The sequence below is a fragment of the Ranitomeya variabilis genome, chromosome 5 (assembly GCF_051348905.1).
Source record: "Ranitomeya variabilis isolate aRanVar5 chromosome 5, aRanVar5.hap1, whole genome shotgun sequence".
In the NCBI taxonomy this organism is placed as follows: Eukaryota; Metazoa; Chordata; class Amphibia; order Anura; family Dendrobatidae; genus Ranitomeya; species Ranitomeya variabilis.
In genome coordinates this window covers 602,090,858-602,114,937 of record NC_135236.1, presented here as the reverse complement: position 1 = coordinate 602,114,937, position 24,080 = coordinate 602,090,858, and the positions used below count along the sequence as shown (strand labels likewise).

Below are 24,080 nucleotides of genomic sequence, written 5' to 3'. Positions count from 1 at the left end.
GTCACACATAGCGAGATCGCTACTGAGGTCGCTGTTGCGTCACAAAACTTGTGACTCAGCAGCGATCTCGCTAGCGATCTCGCTATGTGAGACGGGGCCTTTAGTCTTGGACATAATTTCAGTTGTTTCACACTTTTTTGTTAAGTATATAATTCCACATGTGTTAATTCACAGTTTTGATGCATTCAGTGTGAATGTACAATTTTCATAGTCATGAAAATACAGAAAAATCTTTAAATGAGGTGTGTCCAAACTTTTGGTCTGTACTGTGTGTGTGTGTGTGTGTGTGTGTGTGTGTGTGTGTGTGTGTATAATTTTATACCTCTGTGTTTATCATCTCATTAAATACATTTACATTTGACCAGCTTGATTTTCCTGAAATTGCCTGCGCCCCCGACAACCAATGTGCGAAAATTTTGCATGGCCAACTAGTAACATAATATTTCTGAAAAGCCTTTGAACTAATGTTGACATTAACCCATTAATAACCAGTCCTAAAAGGGCCTTATTGACCTGACAGATCTTTGTTTTTGCCTAAATATACAGTAGAGATAAGTGGATTGCTTCACAGCCCCGGTCCATGGTCAAGGTCCGTGCTCTCTGGCTCTTTATAGGAGCTGCGCGAATGTTCTGACATTCCAGGATCCCGGGCTCGTCTTATGATTTGCTATGCTGGTGCACAGTATGACTTTGCACCAGGCCGGTGGATGGAAAAAAAAAAAAAAAAATCACATCATGGAATACAGAAGGTCAGGAAATTCGTACAGCTCCTGCCCACGGCCAGAGAGCACTGACCTGGACCATGGACTGGGGTTCTGCAAAGCCATACTCTCATCTCTACCTAAATGCTTTTCAGCAGCCATTACTTAAAGGTTTTTGGTAGAGGATATTTTATATAGAAAAAATTAGATTTTTTTTTTTTTGCGTGTTATGTAGAAGAAAAAGAATTACGTGTTCCCCAAGAGATCATCGTATGCTTGTGTACTACTTGGTGCTCACTGAAATGGATGACAGGAGTGGTTATAAACGTCTTCTGTCCTCTCCCTGGGGAGAAGAGTCTGACGATTGGCCCTGACCTCCCTCCTACTAGATAGCGGGAGCTTTAACTTGCTCCATAAATTTATAATTAAGTCCAGGACCAAGCATCATCATAAATTCATGGCTCTTGGGCCTTGTGAGGTTTTGTTTAATCTCAAAATGCATTATATTAGTGAACAGAGGTGATATTATGAAAATCCTCACTGTCCAAAAACCATCTGGACCCAACCGTGTATAAACCAAGCCATATTAGACTTCACTCTGTTTTTCTCTCTCCCCGATTTCATCTGTCTTCTTCTTGTTGTACTGCTCTCAAGGTTTCATCCTACTGTTCTATTAATGTTTCCATAAGATCAGTCAGTGATTTCTAGTCATGTCATGATGGAGTCTTTGGTTTGCATTCTCCTAGTTTGCATTGTAAATGCTTCAGTTTGTCCATCTCATGGTTTTTATGCACTGTAATTTTCAGGTCCTGTTCCCCCACCGGTAGGCCAGCCTCAGCCAGTGCGGCCACCTTTGGGGCCGACCTTAACCAGACCCACAGCACCTCCATGTGGTCCACCAGTCAGTGCTGCACCTGTGCCACCTTTAGTCGGTGCTCCTCCTCGTCCGGTTGGTAAGTAAGGCTGGTCTTCATTACCTCCATTTCTAAATTGTAGCTGTAGCCAAATGTCTTCTGTGTTTCATTGAACTAAATGCAGCTTCTTGTAGATTGTTTTCTGTTCTTAAAGACTTTCCTGGAAGCTGAAATAAGAGACGCGTGTCCTTACTGTCTGTGCAGACATTGCAATGTAATTGTGTAGGCAGTTTTCTAAAAAGAGAGATGCTGTTGCTGAGTACTCGTCTTTGGATCTGCTCAGCATCCAGTCTTCCAGGATATTTATTTTCTATGGTGTTCTTTTTTAAGTGCTACCTTTAGTGAATTTAAAATAAGTTTTGAACTTTATCTTCATTAGTCAATTTTTTTATTTTTTTTTTTATAGTTTTTAAAGTCTGAATTTTGGGCTTGTCGCCTTTTTTTTTTTTTCTACATTTACTATATCTTGGCTAGATTTATGGGAGAGGCACCATTTTGTTCAGAATTGTACAGGCTTTAATTTGATATATCACAAGACTGACATTTTTGTTTGAGGAGTGAAATTCTAAATTTTTATGTGCGATTTTGGGAAAACATATTTTAAAAAATAAAATGTTTGTTACTTGTGTTCTTTGTTACATTTATTCAGGGATTTAAGTTGGGATCTTCATAGGATCATATTTCGCCGTTGTGTTTTGTTTTTTTTTTAAATGCAGTTTCATCCTAATCATATGTTTCATACCTAATTTAAAAGAATCAACGACTTTTAACAACTTTTTAAATATGCATGTAGCAAGTTTTGTTTGTTTTTTTTTTTTTTATTGCGTCAAGTTTTTAAAAAGAATAGTACAGCAGTGAAATTCTCAAGTTCTATAATAAAATATGAACATAGTGACACCGCTCGCTCTGCTGCCGGCTTCTTATTTATCACAGAGGACTGGACTCTGTACTCATCGCACATGGGGGCGGGGCGATACATTGCACAATTGTGACATATTGGGTGGAAGCCTGTACCCTTCTGAGTGGAATGGTGTTTTATTTTCCATTTTCTCTATTTTTGTTCTTGCCTGAGTTGTGAGGAGAAACGTAAAGACATGCAACTCAGAAATTCACTTTAAAAAAAAAAAAAATTTGAAAATGAACTACAAAAAAAATGTATGAGATTTTTTTTTTCTTCACTTTTTACGTTCTCTACACTACCAGAGAAAAAAAATCTCAAAAGAACTAAAAGTAGAGGAAAATTGTATTGGTTCACTTGAAATGGAATGACCACCATCTCTTCCTGAAAACAAAACAAGCCATTTTATGACCAAGTCTCCAAAATATTACTAATGAAATGATCCATTTGTCTCATTGTAACATTCTGCATACGCATAGTTTACCGCCCTCGCCCATGGGTTGTCATACATCAATTAAATGCGTTATAGCTTGAAGGCCATTAGATGAGTGGTTGACAGCTCCATGAGGCCTTGACTCATACTATACCTGTTGTTTTGGGTTCCTCTGCATGTGGTCAGAAATTTCACATATCTCCATCATGGCTGTACTGTGGGGACAGAGCTGCTTCATAGGGCCTGACGTGGTCATGTTGGGTCTTGGGGCCTGACGTGGTCATGTTGGGTCTTGGGGCCTGACGTGGTCATGTTGGGTCATGGGGCCTGACGTGGTCATGTTGGGTCATGGGGCCTGACGTGGTCATGTTGGGTCATGGGGCCTGACGTGGTCATGTTGGGTCATGGGGCCTGACGTGGTCATGTTGGGTCATGGGGCATGACGTGGTCATGTTGTGTGTAATGGTAGTGTTATTCCCCCTTAGGCAGGTTTCACATATCCACGTATCACGGTCCGAGAGCAGACTGTGATGTATGGACGAAAAATGAAAGAACAGCATCCAGTCCAGGTGGAAAAAAAAAAATGTCACCTGGACTGGATGCTGTTCTTTCATTTTTGATATGTATTTTCCAATTGGGTTCATTGGACTCTGAACATGCATCCGTATTTTTGAAGTGCTGTCGGTTGCTGCTTTGTATTTACTGTGATGTATGGACGTTATTCACACAGGCCCACTGCTAGTCTGAATTTGGACTGTAATACATGGATGTGTGAAACCAGCTTTAGAATTGACTTGCAATAGAGGGCTATATTTAGCCACGTTTGGCTAGGGTCACTGCATTCAGTTGGTCCTGAAAATGCAGAAGGCGAATACTTTCTTTAGGAATTGTACAAAAGGCGCTTTGGATTACTCTAAGAAATAGAAATAAATTCCTTATAATGGGCAGCCTCCTATGCTATGCTCTTATGTATGCACTATCATTACTTGCCCCATAATGCTTCAGCTTGCCCTTTGTACTTCACACTAATTGTTTACTGTGGCATGACTGCTGAGCCCAGTGATCGGCTGCAGAGGTCACTTGTCAATGACGTCATCGATGCAGACTCACAGAATTCTAGTTTAGAACTGAAAAGCCCCTTTTAATTTGGATCATTATCCTTGAACGGGCTGTGCACTACTGGCAAACACCTTCTTAAAGAGGACCTGTCGGCAGGATATTTGACCCCTGACTAAAGGTGTGGCTGTAAAGCCCATTTAATGCTTATTATGCTCATACCTTCTTGGTGTATTTTGTTGTAGCATTTTTAAGGAATCTATTTTTGAAATGTTATTTTCAAGTCGATTGGGACACACTTTTGGTACAGAAACACTCCATTTGTGTATTTACGTCTGTTTTTCAGGCATCCCATATAATCCTTATTGATCCTTGGGTATGACAGCTGCTCATGTATTGGACCTGATACCTCCATGGTGACGTTCGGTTTAAGCACAGTGAATCCAGTGTATGTGACAGCTGACTTGCTGTGAGGCAGCCATACACTAGCTGACATGTGAAATCCCTTGGTCCCTTCCTTAGAAGTTCAGCCCTAAGTGTTCCCTGAAGACTTGCTAGGCCCCTAGAGTTGCACAGTGTGGTTTTTATAGCTCCAGTTTTAAGCTTTCCCTCCCATAACCTGTAAAGCAGCATGTCTGCGTGCTGTACATAGGTTCTCGCCATTAATTAGAAATTGTGGTTCGCTGAACAGGATCCTCTGGTGGTAGGTAAGAAGTAACCTTGTACGATGATGATCCCGTTTTCTTGTATGGGAAATTTCAGACTGTCATGTACTGAATTGCACATTACCTTTGTCTTAGTTTTTATGGGCTGTGTTCCCTGATGATTGTGCAGATAAAACTTTTCTTGTTACTGGTCCGTTAGCTGCTATTGTGTTTCATTAGCTAGAGGTCCAGGAGCCTTCAATCACTTTAGATTTTCAAGATAAAAGGATTTTAAAAAATACAGAATTTGTAACCCATCTTTTGAAGAGTTTGTGTGGAAGAATGGGGCAAAATCACACCTGAGCAATGCATGCGACTAGTTTCTCCATACAGGAGGTGTTTTTTTTTTTGAAGCTGTCATTACCAATTTAAGTAAGCATGTTCAATACTTTTCCCTGCGTCATTTCTCTTCATTATGCATAACTTCATTTATCGACATCTATGGTTTGGTTTCTTTGCCTGTGTGGATTGGATGGGTTGTTACCGACAACTGGTGAGAATTTTATGTCGATAGCACCTTTACGGATATAGTTACTTAGAAAATAGGTAACATGTTCAATACTTATTTCACCCGCTGTATAGAATAATAGTTTAATACTTTTATGTAGAAAGTCTAAAGTATACTCACTTCTCCCCAGTATATGCAAGCATGCATGCATTTATGGTGCCTTTGGAAAGTATTCACCCCCTTGGCTTTTTAGCTATTTTGTTATATTACAACCTGTGGCCAACCCCTTTTAAACAATACTAGGACAACCCCTTCTTAAACTAAATGTTACGCCCCAATAACATAATCAAGCCTAAACTCGCCTCCCCAGCTGTATTCCCACGGTGTCGGCACTCGCGGTCACGGGGCTGGGAAGCGGTGGAATAACACGTGACAACAGCGTCCAATCCGTGCTGGTGTCTCAGTCTCCGCCTTTGGACAAACTGAACATAAAGAGGAAGTTTCCTCTGAGCTCCTCAGACAACCCAACCTTTTACAGGGTCATGGGGAACATTCCCTTGGGGTATTTTGGCCAGTGCATCTCTTTTTCTCCCTTTCCTGGGGTGTTTTCAAAAGCCCCAATGTTGTCACCATATGTGAACGCAGCCTAATAAATTCCCTCAACCCTCCTCCCCCCCCCCCCCCCCCTTATAGAGTAACTTCACTAAAGTAAGCTGCTAAACGGTTAATGACAGGTTGCATAACTAAAGTTGCATGTAGGTTGTCCATTTTTATTTGTAGTTTTGGTAGCAGTGTCCCCTTACACGTCTCCATACCCAGGTGTAGGGCACGGTTTGCGCCCCTTTATTTCGATATGTTCAGAAAGCTCCCAACACAAGTCCTAGAGCCCCAGACACCCAGTGTGTACTGATGGTGTCCTCCTGGCATGTGCTGGGCTGCCCTGGGTATTTCTCTGTAATATAGGACCTGATGCATTGCATGTGATGTCCGGATATGATTAGTATTGTTCCTGTATTATTGATTCTCTTTCTTAGGCCCAATTGTATGGTAAGTGTATCCTAAATACATTCCTGCAGAGGATAGTCACTCGTCTCCTACTGCTTTGTGTACAGTGCTCTCCCGGGTGCAGCTGATTTTTAGCGCTGAGCCCTTCTCTCCACTTGCCTGGAGGGTTACAGGGCACTGAACAGCGGCCCTATCTGCTGAATATAAGCCATGCAAGATGAAACTGTGATTGAGTAATGCACTTACCCCATAGGCACCTGGGAAATGCAGAAATACACACGGTGAAGAAGGCCGATCTTATGCAATCCTTCTAGAAGCTTCAAATCATATGCCAGTATTAGAGTTTTCAACAGGAATAACCAGTTCTGACGTGCGTTTGCTGTGATATATATATATATATATATTATTTTTTTTTACTGTTTTCCAAGAAATAGTTCCAGCAAATATCCACAGGTTTCTATTACGGGAGAAATATTATATGTGAAAATGAATCTTGAATTTTATGTGAAAATTTTCTCCTTTTTCAAGTTGGTGTAAAGCAGATGCATCTGGTTCTACGTTTGCTCTGGCCTCGAAGTAGGGTGTCATGTGTGGGTCTACATTATAGATCTCAGTATGTGCAATGTTTAAAGGGGTTCCCGATCCAGCACTTCTTGGGACCCCTACTGGCCTCTGTGCTTCCTGCTTGGTGTGTAGACATGAGAACGCTGCAGACAATCACTGACTACACCATTGGCATGTTGGTCCCTGTGATGGCCAATGATTGGCTTCAGTCGTTACAGTATGTCCATGATCATAGACTACAATGGGTCTCGGTATGCATTGTAACAACATCAGCAGGGGATCAGAAAGATGTTTAAGTGTTTCATCTTTCTGAGAGTTTATTAGTGGCTGGTCAGTTCCTCACTGGTGAATTTACACATTTTCATTTACTTAGATATGTAAGCAAATCTTCATCTGGAAAAAGGCCATTGTCATGTTTCCATTTGGGATAACTGGTTTTATTATTTTATTGCGGTGGTGTTCCCTTATAGGATTGTTCTATCACTAGTGAATCTTAGAATGAATGGTGTATGTAGAATATCCTGGTGTACGGCACAAGGGCACACGGGCTGTAAATTTATTTATGTAGAATCTCAGGCACATAATCTCCAATATCCTAGTGCTATGAGGCTGAAGGTAGACCGCGGCAGGACGCCATATGTGCCCTGCTAATAGACTTCTAATTGCTTCACACCGTAACGAAGCCGCACCTCTCCCAGGAGACGTCTTAAGTAAATCTATTTCTATTAATGTATGTTAGAGATGTTTCCTGTATAGTTGGACCAAATAGAAAAAGATTCTCAGGACAGTCAATATCTCAGTTACAAAAACGAAATTGGGATACAACAACGACACACTGTGGATGGAGCTGGGGTCACACCATGTCTGGATGTGCAGGTTTGGATTTAAAGGGTTAACCTACAGCAGTTTACAGCTCTTCTTCCACCCTTGCCTCAAACTTATGCAAAGTAGGAATTCTTTCAGAAATATAAGTGTTAACACCTTATTTTTTAAGGCAATTCAGTATTCTGTATTTGGTAGGACCATCATTTGTCTTCAAAATAGTATTAAAGCAGCAATTCTTCTGGGTGCGCTTCTTCTAGGCTGGGTGCGCTTCTTCTAGGCTGGGTGCGCTTCTTCTAGGCTGGGTGCGCTTCTTCTAGGCTGGGTGCGCTTCTTCTAGGCTGGGTGCGCATCTTCTAGGCTGGGTGCGCTTCTTCTAGGCTGGGTGGGCTTCTAGGCTGGGTGGGCTTCTTCTAGGCTGGGTGGGCTTCTTCTAGGCTGGGTGGGCTGCTTCTAGGCTGGGTGGGCTGCTTCTAGGCTGGGTGGGCTGCTTCTAGGCTGGGTGGGCTGCTTCTAGGCTGGGTGGGCTGCTTCTAGGCTGGGTGGGCTGCTTCTAGGCTGGGTGGGCTTCTTCTAGGCTGGGTGGGCTTCTTCTAGGCTGGGTGGGCTTCTTCTAGGCTGGGTGGGCTTCTTCTAGGCTGGGTGCGCTTCTTCTAGGTTGGGTGCGCTTCTCCTAGGCTGGGTGCGCTTCTCCTAGGCTGGGTGCGCTTCTCCTAGGCTGGGTGCGCTTCTCCTAGGCTGGGTGCGCTTCTCCTAGGCTGGGTGCGCTTCTCCTAGGCTGGGTGCGCTTCTCCTAGGCTGGGTGCGCTTCTCCTAGGCTGGGTGCGCTTCTCCTAGGCTGGGTGCGCTTCTCCTAGGCTGGGTGCGCTTCTCCTAGGCTGGGTGCGCTTCTCCTAGGCTGGGTGCGCTTCTCCTAGGCTGGGTGCGCTTCTCCTAGGCTGGGTGCGCTTCTCCTAGGCTGGGTGCGCTTCTCCTAGGCTGGGTGCGCTTCTCCTAGGCTGGGTGCGCTTCTCCTAGGCTGGGTGCGCTTCTCCTAGGCTGGGTGCGCTTCTCCTAGGCTGGGTGCGCTTCTCCTAGGCTGGGTGCGCTTCTCCTAGGCTGGGTGCGCTTCTCCTAGGCTGGGTGCGCTTCTCCTAGGCTGGGTGCGCTTCTCCTAGGCTGGGTGCGCTTCTCCTAGGCTGGGTGCGCTTCTCCTAGGCTGGGTGCGCTTCTCCTAGGCTGGGTGCGCTTCTCCTAGGCTGGGTGCGCTTCTCCTAGGCTGGGTGCGCTTCTCCTAGGCTGGGTGCGCTTCTCCTAGGCTGGGTGCGCTTCTCCTAGGCTGGGTGCGCTTCTCCTAGGCTGGGTGCGCTTCTCCTAGGCTGGGTGCGCTTCTCCTAGGCTGGGTGCGCTTCTCCTAGGCTGGGTGCGCTTCTCCTAGGCTGGGTGCGCTTCTCCTAGGCTGGGTGCGCTTCTCCTAGGCTGGGTGCGCTTCTCCTAGGCTGGGTGCGCTTCTCCTAGGCTGGGTGCGCTTCTTCTAGGCTGGGTGCGCTTCTTCTAGGCTGGGTGCGCTTCTTCTAGGCTGGGTGGGCTTCTTCTAGGCTGGGTGGGCTTCTTCTAGGCTGGGTGGGCTTCTTCTAGGCTGGGTGGGCTTCTTCTAGGCTGGGTGGGCTTCTTCTAGGCTGGGTGGGCTTCTTCTAGGCTGGGTGGGCTTCTTCTAGGCTGGGTGGGCTTCTTCTAGGCTGGGTGGGCTTCTTCTAGGCTGGGTGGGCTTCTTCTAGGCTGGGTGCGCTTCTTCTAGGCTGGGTGCGCTTCTTCTAGGCTGGGTGCGCTTCTTCTAGGCTGGGTGCGCTTCTTCTAGGCTGGGTGCGCTTCTTCTAGGCTGGGTGCGCTTCTTCTAGGCTGGGTGGGCTTCTTCTAGGCTGGGTGGGCTTCTTCTAGGCTGGGTGGGCTTCTTCTAGGCTGGGTGGGCTGCTTCTAGGCTGGGTGGGCTGCTTCTAGGCTGGGTGGGCTTCTTCTAGGCTGGGTGGGCTTCTTCTAGGCTGGGTGGGCTTCTTCTAGGCTGGGTGCGCTTCTTCTAGGCTGGGTGCGCTTCTTCTAGGCTGGGTGCGCTTCTTCTAGGCTGGGTGCGCTTCTCCTAGGCTGGGTGCGCTTCTCCTAGGCTGGGTGCGCTTCTTCTAGGCTGGGTGCGCTTCTGCAGTATTTACAAGATCTAGTTCTTAATGACATTGGCTCCAAATGTATTTTGTAGCAGGACATCAACCCCAAATATACAGTGACAATCAGAAGCCTCCTTGGTGGCATTTCATGATGGATGACTACCTGCCTGTATTTCTCAGTGTTGAGGACCCTATTAATCCTGAGCAAAGCCCTGACTCCATTTACTGAAATGCCGCCTCAACCTTGCAAAGACCCCCCACTGTGCTTCATGGTTACCGGCTGCAGACACTACTTACTTTACCTATAACAACCCACAGAAAATCTCCACTAATTAGGTATGGTATTATCCTTAGAAAGACAGATGAAAAAAATGACTCGGATAGTAAGGTAGAATCAAGGAGGGGCAGAAACGCGACAGAGTTATAAATGTTAAGGTTTATTACGCACTTTATCAAGAAATAATATACATACCGTATGTGGCAAGAAAGTCCTGCTAAAAACTGTAAACCAATCAGAAATTATGTATAAAATAGATTAATTGGGAGATGCATTCCTGAAATGGAGACCGTAAGTCCCCCCCACAAAGGTATGCCCCCAATGAATATCAATGTATCATATATGGATAGAGATGCTGGAAAGGTGCACAAAAAGAACATAGAGGTGCGTAACCGAGTGATGTCTCCAGTAAAGCTCAAAAATATAAAGGGGTCATAAATTAACATGAATCCATATACCTAGAATTTAAGAAAATCCTCTATAAAGCAGTTACATGTCCAACACAAAATGCCTAAATTAGACTAACGTATAGTATAAAAGGAAATGACTGTATCATATACAATACGCTAGAGAAATGGCATTTTATTATTATTTATATAGCACCATTAATTCCATGGTGGTGTACATGAGATAAAGACAGTATTTAGAATGCCTTAATACATCACACATTGCAAAGTATATAGATATACAGTGAACTGCCAAACGTTATGGATGGCGCACAGGCACCTTGACGAAGCTCTTAGTGGCGAAACATGTTTTTATTGGATCATTTGACCATTGAATTCCATTTGGTAGTAATTTACAGGGCAGAACTATAACTGCTTACAGAAAATAACATGTTTCTAAGGTATTTGTAGGTGTTTTCATTATTGCACATTATTGGACAGTTCTGTGTGTAATATTGTAGTTAAGGGGTGTATTTTCGTCATGATCTTGAGTTGCGGTAGGTTTCAGAAGCTGTATTTTGCTGTGCTGATATTTACTCCAGCTTATCCCCTGGGAAGGTCACTTCTCTGGAGAACAGAAATCTACTCCAGAAACTCTATGCAGGCGCTATAATTAGGCTTGTACCCACCGGGTGCGTGTAATGATGTGCTCCGAGCGCCTGAGACCCTGCTGGTGCGGCTCCAGGCACCTATTGCCACATTGTTTAGGTTACTTGTCGTAAAGTAGAGAGAGATATACTGCATTTTTTTTTTCTTGTTTTTCTGGTGTGTTACACTGTATGTGTACAGACTTTGACCTTTTTATAAGATATGTGTACAGATTGTAAAAACTACGTCATGAAGTTTTTAAAATCCACCCCAAATTCACAAGACCGTACATGTTAGATTTCTGAGCTTTCGTCGCTGTGAAGCTTGGTAGGCGATTTCACTTGTCCCATTGCAATCCAGTCCTGCAGTGCAAGGCCTCTGTGGTCTGGCAATGCGTATGACAATGTGGATTGAAAAATCTTACAGCATGTCTACAATCCTACAAAGACATTAAATATTCTGTAATATTATGGACTGCAGCTGTTACTTAAAGGAGTATTCCCATCACAAGAAGTTATGACTAGAAAATGCTGTTCCTTAAAGGGAATCTGTCAGTAGGATCAACCCTCCTAAGTCGTCTATATGGGCATCTAGGTCATAGGAAGCTGATAAAATGATACCTTGATATCTGATGTCTTATTCCAGATTAATCTATGGTTATTATTATATGTAAATGAGCTGTTCAGACCTATGGGCAGGCCCTGATCTGTATGAAAAGCTGCCTCAAGAGCTAATTTTAAAGTAAAGGGGGCAATTACCAGTGTGTTATATAATGGCTGCTCTCATACACACACAGCTTTGCAGTGAGATCAGAACCATCAAAGTACAGCAGAGCTTACATCATGCATCAGAACTGAGCAAGTACAGCAGAAGATAAGTTTGTCTCATTACAAACATTTGCAGCACTTGTCCTCTCATAGTGCTGTCAACGCTGCTCGTAGCTGTGACTGATTATAAGGCCGGAGTCGCACAGCCGAGTGCTTTGCGATAAAACATCTCATAGCTCTCGGCCCAGTGTTATACTATGGGCCTGCTCAGATCTGTGATTTGTTCTCCTAACGATTCGGCATGAGAGAACAATCGCAGCATGATTTAATTTGCAGCGAGACTCTGCTCACTCACACCTATACAAGTCTATGGGTGCCAGTGAAACCTCACAATGCACTCGGATATCACCCAAGTGCAGGGCAATTCTCGCTGGTAGCAGAGGAGATGGAGAAATTACTGTCTCCACCGCAGCTGTGCTCCGATCATCTCATGCAAGAGGATCGGAGCACAGTAGCATGACTGCTCAATCTCTCAGCAGAGCAGGAGCAGAGGGTCATTAGCATATCACATCAGATGCTATATGCTAGTGACTCCAGCCTAACCAACCCAGTACAGCAGAGTTGAACTTTGTCTCATTACAAATACAACAAGAACTTTTGTAGTTGCCTCTCAGTGCTGTCAGCTCTGCTGTACTACCCTTCTGCCACACTTGGTGCTTCAGCTTCTATCTCATCATGAGAGGACAATCTGCAAATCTTCTTGTAGTGCGACAAAGTTCTGGGCTAGTACTGATCACCCTGCAAAGCTGTGAGTGTATGAGGGCAAAATGTCAGTCATTACATATCACACTGGTAATGCCCCCTTTAACTTAAAAAGCAGGCAGATTGTCACGTAGATCATAGATGTTAACCCCTTTACGACCTTGGACGTATAGGCACGTCCAAGTAGTAGTCTTTTTGCCTTCGATGCGTGCTCCGGCGCTGAGCCCGCATCTTTCCCAGCACATGACAACTGATTTGATCGCCTGGCATGTGGCTCAAACAGTTGTGGGTGGAATTGTAATCCATCCACTGCTGTTAACGTGTTAAATGCCTCTGTAAATCTATGACAGCAGCATTTAAAGGGAACCTTTCACCAGGTTTAGCCGATATGAGATATGGCCACCACCTTTCAGGGTTCATATACAGCATTCTAAAATCCCTCCCACCTTCTTAAAATCGCCGTCCTCCTTCTTGGTTCGTGTGGATGACTTATCCCCGTGCATTGTGCTCCTGCACAGGCTTACTTCTCTGTCCTGTTGGAGGCAGAGCAAAGTACTGCAGTGCGCAGGTGCCAGGGCTCTTTGACCTTTCCTGGTGCCTGTGCACTGCAGTGCTTTGCTCTTCCCTCAACAGGTCAAAGAAGTATGTGCGCAGGAGCGCGGTGTCGGGGAGACACTGTGGCTGACACATCATCCACACGAAGCAAGAAGGAGGACATAGTAAGAAGATATGAGGTGCCGGACCAAGACCAGCGTTGCACCTTGAACCGGCCCACCCAGCAAGTGTGTATAATAAATACTCTCTCTTCTCTTATAGGTTGGGTTGGGGACAGATATACAGCATTATAGAATGCTATATCAGCCAGGGCTGTGGCGTCTGCAAGCCAAACCACCGACTCTGACTCCCCAATTTCCCTGGCTTCCGACTCTAACTCAGATTCCATGGGTCCGACTCCACAGCACTGATCACTACTGAGCATGCATATAAAGTGCAGCACAGATTCATCACCACTACGACTCCACAGCACTGATCACTACTGAGCACGTACATAAAGTGCAGCACAGATTTATCTCAACTACGACTCCACAGCACTGATCACTACTGAGCATGTATATAAAGTGCAGCACAGATTCATCACCACTACGATTCCACAGCACTGATCACTACTGAGCATGTATATAAGGTGCAGCACAGATTCATCACCACTACGGCTCCACAGCACTGATCACTACTGAGCATGTACATAAAGTGCAGCACATATTCATCTCCACTACAACTCCACAGCACTGATCACTACTGAGCATGTACGTAAGGTGCAACACAGATTCATCTCCACTAAAAGCCGAGATCAGGAACAGAACAGACATTTATAGGACATTTCATAACTTTCCCAAATTATTATAAGCACATTTACAGCACATCCTGCATTGTACTGCTGTACTCAATTTATTATATCTTCTAGGAGTCGGAGTCAGTCCATTTTATACCAACTCCAACTCCACAGCCCTGATATCAGCCCTGAGAGGTGGTGGCCGTATCTCACATTGGCCAAAACTGGTGACCGGTTCGCTTTAACTCGCGCAAACCGGATGTGCGTCATAAGACACGTTCATTGGTGCCCCTTTCATGTGATCTCGGGGCGCTGATGAGATGTCCTGACAGTCGAGAGTCTGCAGAAGACCCAAGGGAACCTACTAATGAACGCAAGCTTTCGTAGATCAGCACTGCTATGTGTAGAAAACATGTTGAAGATTGCAGCTTCAAGTAAAAAGTATTAAAACTAGTCAAAAGTAAATTAAAAAAACATTTTTTAAAAAAGCAAGTTCAAATAACCCCTTTTTAAATTCAAAATAAAACAATAAAAAATAAAAAAAAATACACGTTTGGTATCGCTGTGTTCAGAATCGCCTGACTTATCAAAATATAAAGTAAATTAAGCCAAACTGTAAACAACTTAAAAGTGAAAACGCCCAAATTATATTTGTTTTGGTCGCCACAACATTGCAATAAGAGGCGATCAAAACATTGTATCTGACCATACAGGGACATGGTCTGATCATACCACATCTCCTGGCCGTGGGAGGGGAGAAAAAGAGAGGATACAGATATTCCAGCACTGGATCACAGCTCCTGGGCAGGGGAGGAAGCAAAAGAGGATACAGAATTATTTTAATTCTAAGATCTATTGATTGAAATGTTTTTTGTTCATGGAACAATCCCTTTAAAGGAACTGTCAGCACAAAATGACTGTTCAAGCCAAGCACAGGTAGGCTTCCTTGATTGACAGTTCTGACTTGAGAGGAGCCATAGAAGGGTAGAATCAGATGGAAAACAAATAGGTGGGAATGTACACTGAACTGCCCCTCCATGCCGAGGGTACGCTGTGTGGCGGTGCAGTTGGTGCCGGCAGACTCCCTTTAAGTGACTGCATAGGCCTGTAACATGCCATTAGAGATGACCATACCCCTTCTATGTATTCCATATTACTGCATCTATAACATAGTTGAAAATCAGTCTGTAGTGCTGAAAAAAAACTCGCCAATGCAAGGTTATGGGGCCCTCCATAAAATCTGCCATCTGTGTGCTTGTGGGCTGCTTGTTTTTCACAAACTGATGGGAGACGGTTGAGAAACTTCTTTACTTTCCCATTTGAGGAAAAACTGGTGAGTATAAAATCCGAGTTGTCACTGACACCAATCTCTGACTTTCTGATCAAAAATGCTGACGGATCTCAACTGTTTCTGCATGCGTGAAAAATCATTGATGCTTGAATGAGCCCTACTGTGTTTGTATGGGGTCTTTAGTCCCATGGGGCACCGTGTAAGGCTACGTTCACATTTGCGTTGTGCGCCGCAGCGTCGGCGCCGCAACGCACAACGCAAACAAAAACGCGGCAAAACGCATGCACAACGCTGCGTTTTGCGCCGCATGCGTCCTTTTTTCTATTGATTTTGGACGCAGCAAAAATGCAACTTGCTGCGTCCTCTGCGCCCGGACGCGTGCGCCGCAGTGACGCATGCGGCGCAAAACGCAAGTGCACCGCATGTCCATGCGCCCCCATGTTAAATATCAGGGCGCATGACGCATGCGGCGCCCGACGCTGCGGCGCGGACCGCAAATGTGAACGTAGCCTAAGAGGTGTAATGGCCATCGGCTGCTGTGTAGGTGTAGTCGCCATTTCCCATGGATTGTGTATTAGTCTCATGTAGCAGTTGGCAGCCGTTTTGTGTCTGAATATCTGCATGTGGCTTTACGTGGTTTTGCAGTTCGGTAATCGGCTACAGGTTTTTAACATGTGAAAAATGCTATTTTACGTTTTGCCAGTAAAAATAATAAAATATGGCTTGTCACAAAATGGTGATAAATGACAGTGAGGCCGCCGGCATTATTATTTGTATTTTTCACACATGGTTTTGATGCAGTTTTTAGCTGCACTTTAACCCCAGTTGTGAATATAGGCTTTGTATAGAGGAACATTTCTTGCTTGTGAAGTATACCATTCTGTGTATTAAATGTTTGCTCTTGTATTTTGTCAGGCGCTGCCCAACCTCCGAGTGCCGGCACTCCTGTCCAGAACAGCTACGACACTATAGAAGGTGGTGGATTCATGGGTACGTGGCCGCCCGTCCTCTGTATCACCAAGGTTTAACGTCTAAAGTCCTTCTCTCCTCACTGCATGTTTGGATAATAGTTGTTATTGCCACAGTACGATTAACCCTTTATGAATTGTGGTGAGGTTATTCTTTTTAATGTGGTGTTGTTGTTTTTTTTTCTTTTTACAGCTTCTAACACTGACACATGACTTTTTTGTTACAATTTCAGTTGGTTACCTTTTTATATAGTTTTTTTAATTAGTTTTACTAATTTAGTTTCATAATGCCTTTTGTGTGGCTTTGTTTTTTTTTTTTTGTTTTTTTTTTAAAACTGATGTGTGTGATTTTCATGGTACCATCTTTGGGTACATAGTGATGATGGGTCACATTCGCCTTGTAGGATAACCAATATGTTAAAGACATCTGTTCGTCGGTTGTCGGTCCTTCACTCATCTGAACTTCCTTGATGGTCCAGTTACACATGCCGATACGATGAATGTGAAGGCTGCAGCATGTACCATGACATTTTATTTTACTTTTATACACAGGAATCCACTGTGGGTGGAAAGTATTCAATTTTTTATTTATTCTCTTATGCAGTAATTTAAAGACACTCCTAAGGGGTGATCCAGGGGGTGAAAATTGCATGTAAGGTCTGATTCCATCTAAGAAAGACATTTATGGCAAGTTGTCAGGCTATCCAATAAATGTGGGACCCACCTGTAGCCGACATTCATTACCTGTCCTGTTATGCCATAACTGTGCCAAGTAGGAGCATCACATTAGTGGTTGTCTGGCCCTGTGTTACAAGTGTGGAGTCTTACTGTGACGTCAGACTTGTGAATCCTCACATCACGCACGCTGTGAGGATTTTCCATTGCCGAGAGCGGTGCGTGACCTCCAGTATGTGATTTGTATACGTGGTAACGTGCCTACTAGACTTGCACTCAAGTGTATTGAGCGAGGCCAGACAGTCTAGTCGGTATGTGACCAGAAGTACGCAAATCATATACTCCCGACACCGGAGAATCTTCACAGTGCACACTGCTCGTGATGTGAAGATTGACAAGTCTGCAGTCACATGAATTGACTTCGGTCTTGTAGCCCAAGGCCGAGCAGCCCCTTTATCGAGGCTTTGACTCTAACATTGGGTGAGTTGTTCTACTGTCTTTCATTATTTGTCAAAATTGAAAACCGAGTCCTATTAAAAAATGTTTCTTCAGTGTTCCCCAAAGTCCAGGTTAATGCACACTACGTTGTCATGCTGTACTTGAAGCATAGTGTATCTCTTGTGCTACGGGTACCATAGCTTAAAGCAATGTGTCATCATTAAAATAATGTATTTAAATCATGTTCTGTCACTAAAGGATGGGTCATCCGTGTCAGATTGGTGGCGGACCAACACTGACCACATCACCAATCAGCTGAAATGTGCTCCAGCAGCCACTGGATGTAAATGCTTTGAACTGCGCTGCATGTGTAATGGCCGCTGCAGACTATGAAGGGTTCTGCAGTATCCGGCAGCTGCTGCTACACATTCAGTGTGTTTACATCTGGCCGGGGCACCTCAGCAACAGATAACAGCTGATTGGTGGGGGCGCCAGGGGTTGCATTCTCAGCCCCCAACACATGTAATATTGATGATCTATTTTATGGATAGGCCATTTAATATGTTGACCAGCCAACCCCTATAAATGTGTGTTGTATTTTTTTAATCTTTATGAATACAATAAAAATCTTGAATTTTTACACTGGTCACACAGATTTAATACTAAACTCCTACTTCCTGTTCTTTCTTGCACATTGGTTGCAATAGACTAGTTCTGACTCATTGACTTTTCCATGGAAAGCTTTGTTGGCATGATCTAGGCAAAGGTCAGAGAATATCACCTCTTTTAAATGATGCGTCCTGTTGCATCCTTTGTATGCAGATGTGTTCTCTGCCTTTGTAATGATTGAGAATGCTGAATGTGTTATGCACAGAACAGAAATTAGATATCAAATGAGTTATATGAAAATGTTTAAATCAGATATTTATTAAATGTTTTTTTTTTCATTTTTCTGATTACACATTCCCTTTTAAGAAGCTAGGATTACAGTACACTAATAAATATCCCTTCTTACTAGTTTAGCTTTGTGTAGAACTATCCATGTAATGACACAAGTTGGATCCATCTTAGGCACAATGAAATAAAATAATTGATGTAGAAAATGTCTTGATATTTCACGTTTTGTTTTTTATTTTTTTTCTATACTATAGGGATGGTTCAACCTGTTCAGCCTACTCCACCACAGAATCCTAAAATTGCAAGGAATGCATACCCGTCATTACCACCGGGCTACCAGAATGTTTTCCCATCAAGTGGCCAAGGATTAACACCCACCAGCCAGCAGTATCCCAACAGACCACAACCGCTATCACAGGTAGAATATATGGCGGTTATCTACCCGGCTGCAATTATTACATTGCTTTAGAGCAGTGTTCCCCAACGCCGCTCCTCAAGAGCCACCAAGAGGTCATGAGAATTGCATCACATGGGCAATGCCAATCCTGAGAGCATGACCTGTTGGGGGACACTGCTTTAGAGTGTCTCTTGGATAGAAGACCAAAAACATTTATCCTATTTATAAAAACTTCCCTTGCCATGTAAAGTGGAGGGGTCATTAACGCTAATTTTAATGTACTATGGTAGAATAGGGAGATAATCTATTCTCTCTACAGTGTTATGCACACAAAATATATATATATATATATATATATATATATATATATATATATATATATATATATATATATATATATATATATATATATATATATATATATATATATATATATATATATATACATACATACATACATACACACACACACACACACACACACACACACACACACACACACACACACACACGTACACACGTGTACACACGTGTACACACGTGTACACACGTGTACACACACACACACACACACACACACACACGTACACACGTACACACGTACAGCTCTGCTACATACACATATAGACACTCGCAGCTCTGCTACATACACACACATCTGTATTGACACACAGCTCTGCTATGTGTGGGCATATACATACACGTGCCTCTGCTATACATTCATTCATACATATGTACAGACCATATCCTTCAGTTCCTGACCGGGACCTGTACGGAGGCTGCTGGAGTTGAGCATTTCCTCTTGGTAAACTCAGGCACCTTTCAAGTCATGTTATCAGTCACATGACCTGCAAGGCCTGGAATTACTGGTGCAGAAGGTCCTCTAGCTGCTCAGCTCCCGCCGCCTCCTTTCAGTCCCGGAAGGTTCCTCTCCTGGTCTGTACCGATCACATAGATTAGTGTCACAGGAGGATAGATGGCTGCTCTCTGTGATCGAGAGAATGCAGTGTCAGCATTTTTCTCTATCACAGATCTCTCTGGGCTAGAAGACACACACACTTTTTAGAGTTTTTCCTTGTTAAAAAAAAAAAAAAAAAGCATCTTTATAGTGTAAAAAAAAAAAAAAAAAGTATTTGCCACCATGTTATGTTACTGGTATAAATCCACTCCTGACACAGTGGATGTACATTGCCTCGTATAGTATAGCTGTCCGGGCTTAGTGTTGATGAACTAATCTTGCGATAGGTGGGAGCCAACACCCAGTGTAACTTGTCTTCTCCTCTAACTTAATGTATGCTGAGTGGAGCCAGACCAGCCTGGTTCTGTCCCCTTTGTAGTGGCCATTGTTGAGGACTGGTAACACATCAGTGCAGGGTATTCTAGTGCCATTTAACCACACACATTCCTCATTTATATCTGTAAGAGTCATTAGAACAGGAACGTTTGTCAGGCGTACACTTTCCTTGTAGTACCCAGGGTGTCCTCTGTCATGGCGGAGATGAGGTTATGTGATCTGCTCTGCAGCCATGTTTCTTGTACCTGAGGCTCCCTTCTTGCTTCCTAGATCTGGACCACTCGGCTATATTAGTTTCTCTATAATTAGGCTCTTCAGGTTAGAGGAGCTTCCGATACTTAGAAATTCATTGTGCTTCCCTAGTTTCTTACCTATGTAGATGTGTGTAGAAGTGTTTGCCATTGGTGATACGTCTGCAGTTTTCTGCACACCTTACCGGTAGTACCGTGTCTTTTCTCATTTGTAGCCGAACATCGGAGTGAACAATTTGGTGTCATCAGTAGGAGGATTGAGTATTCATCAAGCTCAGCAGCTGGATGAGCTTCGAGCTGTAAATCTTCTCCAAGAGAGGAACATACTACCACCAACTTCCCTCAAGGCCCCCACACCTTGTCTACAGGAAGATATCCAGAGACTAAATTGCAGCCCAGAGTAAGTGTCTTCCATTGTTCTGTTTGGTCATGATCGCGTTACTCCGCCACAGAATCAGCCATCAGTGCTGACATGTCTGTTTCCCTAGAAAGTAAACCATTCTGGACCGCCCTTTCCTAGTACTCCGCTTGTGCTGCTTTGTTACTCTTCCCCAGCACTTGTCAGAGCTGACCATAGGGTGATACAATTGTATATACGCTGTTATGATCTGGTGACCTTGGAGCCGCATGAAACTTTCTCTGGAGTCGGTGGAACCTGTACTGACCGCAAATCCTGAACTAACACCGCAACTAGAAGTAGCCGTGGGGTGTGCCTAACACGAACCTAGACACCTCGACACAGCCGGAGGACTAAATACCCCTATAGATGGAAATGGGAATTCTATCTTGCCTCAGAGCAGAACCCCAAAGGATAGGCAGCCCCCCACGAATAATGACCGTGAGTAGGAGAGGAAAGACACACGCAGGTAGAAAACAGGATTTAGCAAAAGAGGCCACTCTAGCTAAATAGGAAAGGATAGGACAGATTACTAGGTGGTCAGTATTAAAACCCTTCCAAAAATATCCACAGCAGATAATACAAAAAGTTCCACAATCTAACTAAAGACACGGAATGTATATCTGCCACTCCAGAGAATCCAACAAGACTGAGAAAATACTGACACAATCTAAGCTGGACAAGAAAACACAAAGAATAGCACTGAATTGTGAAGCACACAGCATGTGTGCCACAGGAAAAAAAAAACAGACACTTATCTTTGCTGATTTGGCAGAAAGGCAGGAGGAACCAAGCAGAGGTCCAACACCTCCCAACAACAATTGACAACTGGCAAGGACTAATGAATCCTGCACGCCTAAATACCCCAGTCAGAACTGCAATCAGCAGATACACCTGACCAGGACTGCAACTCAGGGGCAACTGCATTACCACCTACTACCACCGGAGGGAGCCCAAAAGCAGAATTCACAACAATACGCTACGGGTATCGGAGAATGGCGCAATTTTTCAAATGATATACTGTACCTTGATAAATCCACTAGGCGAAACGTACGTAGGAGTCACAGGAGCCACAGGGTACGGACTACTGGTGTATATATAATTATTTTTCACTTCCCTTCTCTTTATGCCTGCTTTGTTATGTTTTACATATAATTGGCTATCTGTATGGAAGTGTTTTCCCTATTACTGTGTCATTTAGTCACTACACCCTTTATTAATATTTCTGTGTAAGTGGTCTCCCTATATTTTGTCGTTTGGTTTACCTCCATCCTCATGTGGTTTTAATTGTTTCCTACATTTTAATATTATGGCTTAATAAAATTTATTTTTATATACCTTTTTTGATTTGGTTTATTCACGGTTTTTGAGTTGGGATGAACAATTAAGAAATGTTCACTCCAGTTGCCTACTCCTGGCCTAATGGATATTGATCAGGTGCGCACTAAAGAAATACACCACACAGTCGGATGTAAACTCTCCTTGATCAATCTGTGGCTCAGCTCCAAGCGGCTTTATTTAGTCAGAACACAGGTTTATATAACCCCTGTAAGGGGGGCTCGGTTAGCTCTAAAATGGGAGTGATCGGATGTATTCCATTGGTTAGTGGGTTGGGTAATGAGCTAGTCCATGGGCGGATCCATGAGGTCATCAGGGTGGGCATCACTGTGGGTGGATCCATGAGGTCATCAGGGTGGGCGTCATCTTCAGCTCATGGTGTGCTGAAACAGGAAATGGCAGCCATCTTTAGGGTCTCACTGATCATCTTGGATATCAGCACATGGTGTAGTGAAAAAGGAAATGGCAGCCATCTTTAGGGTCTCACTTTGATCTGAGAAAGCTTAAGTAAGGTTAAACAATACACGTTATGGGTCACTTCTCATGTCTTGAGGTTAATTAAGTATTTGATCTTATGGCTCTCCTCAACAGGTATATAGATTTTGCTTTAGTGAATGTCCATACTAATGTAGTAATTATTGGTGATTTCTTTTTCACCTTTGTTGTTGATTCAAAAATACAAATATTTAGTTAACAAACATGACAGATAATCTGACAGGCCTTCTTAGGGTAGGTCCAGGAAATATATCATTGCTTAAAACCTTAACTGGGTTTTCCACTTTTAGGAAGATGGGCCCCATACAATTCCAATAATGTAAAATGTCAGACTCCTGGTACTCTTCCTCCCCCACTCCAGTGCTGGCTCTCTGACTATGGCCTCAGTAGTGACGTCACCTCACCGCTGCAGCCCGTCACTGAGCTCAGTAGTCTGTGCCGTCTGCATAGACAGAGTTGCAGCCGCACTGTGAGCTGTCGAATACCATACTAGCCAGCACGATCTGACTTTATTTCATCACCGGAATCATTTGGGATCTAATCTTTTAAAAGTAAAAAACTTTTATTTTCTTTAACTTGATTTCTAAATGAAAAGTTAAGCAACCTTACAGTTTTTATTGTTAAATGTTTTACAATTTTGTGCTGCAGAGTGTCCATAAGTTCATTTTCTGCTAATTACTTTTGCATAGAAAAAAATCTTAAAAATCCATCCTGCTTGGTTCTGGTCCGCTCTTACCAGCCTTTGTCTCAGTGTTAGGCCAGGCTCACACAAGCGTTTTTAATGGATTATCTGTACAGCCTTATAGGTGAACATGGCAGCATTCTAGATCCACATTCAGAGCTTGCATCCAGCCTGTATTACAGGAAGAGACACTCACACGTGAGAAAAGTCTATCACTTGGATCAGGCTGCACTGCACATCAGTGGGTCTGAAAGTGAATGAAAAAGTAAAATTGTGGCAACATGTAAAATCGTATGTTCCATGTCAAAGGTATCCATCACTTTGATTTACCGTTCAGGGTATGTGCACCCACGGTGGTTTTCCTGTGCGTAGCCGCTGCAGGAAAACACTGTTCTTTTTCTTGAAGTAGCTTTGCGGTAGTTTTTGCTGACCTTGCAGTTTTTCTTCTGTTTATACTACGGTATAACTGGAGAAGAATTAACCTGCCACTTCCCAGCTCTGAGGCAGCTGAAAGAAGAACCTAAGGACTGGACATGGGCATAACAATGTTCATGTCTTTCTGGCGGTTTCCTGGCGTAGCTGCCTTTTTAAAACACATGTTTTGCATGTAATCTTCCGACTTATTTTCTACTAATTTTATGTGATGTTTCATTTTGATTGACATTTCTTATGGGTGTTAACACTTGCTGTTCTGTCTGCAAACATAACCTGCTGCTTTTTCCTTTTCCCGTCTTCCTTCTCATAGGCTGTTCCGCTGTACGTTAACCAACATCCCTCAGACACAGGCGCTGCTGAATAAAGCCAAGCTGCCCCTCGGCCTCCTGCTGCATCCATTCAAAGATCTGTCGGTAAGGGACATAAAATGTGGCGGAGTCTTCTGCCAAGCAGAGAGCATTGTGCTGATGGTTTTCAATACATTATGTTCTTTAAAGGCTGCGTTTGGCTTTTACTACCAAATGCGATTTTATTGTTGCAGTATGTGTAAAATAATGAATGGGGGGTTCCAAGCCCACCTTTCCTTCTCACTGCATGCACATACATGACCACCATTTCATCCCCACTCCCAGCGATCGCTGATAGGCGTTGGAATGGCGTGGAGGTCACTCT

The 24,080-nt window shown here is 43.7% G+C and overlaps 1 protein-coding gene across 1 annotated transcript in view; it reads left to right on the top strand.

Annotated features, from left to right (window-relative positions):
- The window catches only part of SEC24A (SEC24 homolog A, COPII component), a 93,831-nt gene that overhangs the window by 26,038 nt on the left and 43,713 nt on the right, over positions 1 to 24,080 (top strand). The window contains exons 3-7 of the mRNA XM_077266041.1: positions 1,508 to 1,654; positions 16,057 to 16,131; positions 18,374 to 18,537; positions 20,277 to 20,461; positions 23,719 to 23,821. Coding sequence (XP_077122156.1) covers positions 1,508 to 1,654; positions 16,057 to 16,131; positions 18,374 to 18,537; positions 20,277 to 20,461; positions 23,719 to 23,821 — 674 coding nt within the window. The remainder of the gene's footprint in view (positions 1 to 1,507; positions 1,655 to 16,056; positions 16,132 to 18,373; positions 18,538 to 20,276; positions 20,462 to 23,718; positions 23,822 to 24,080) is intronic.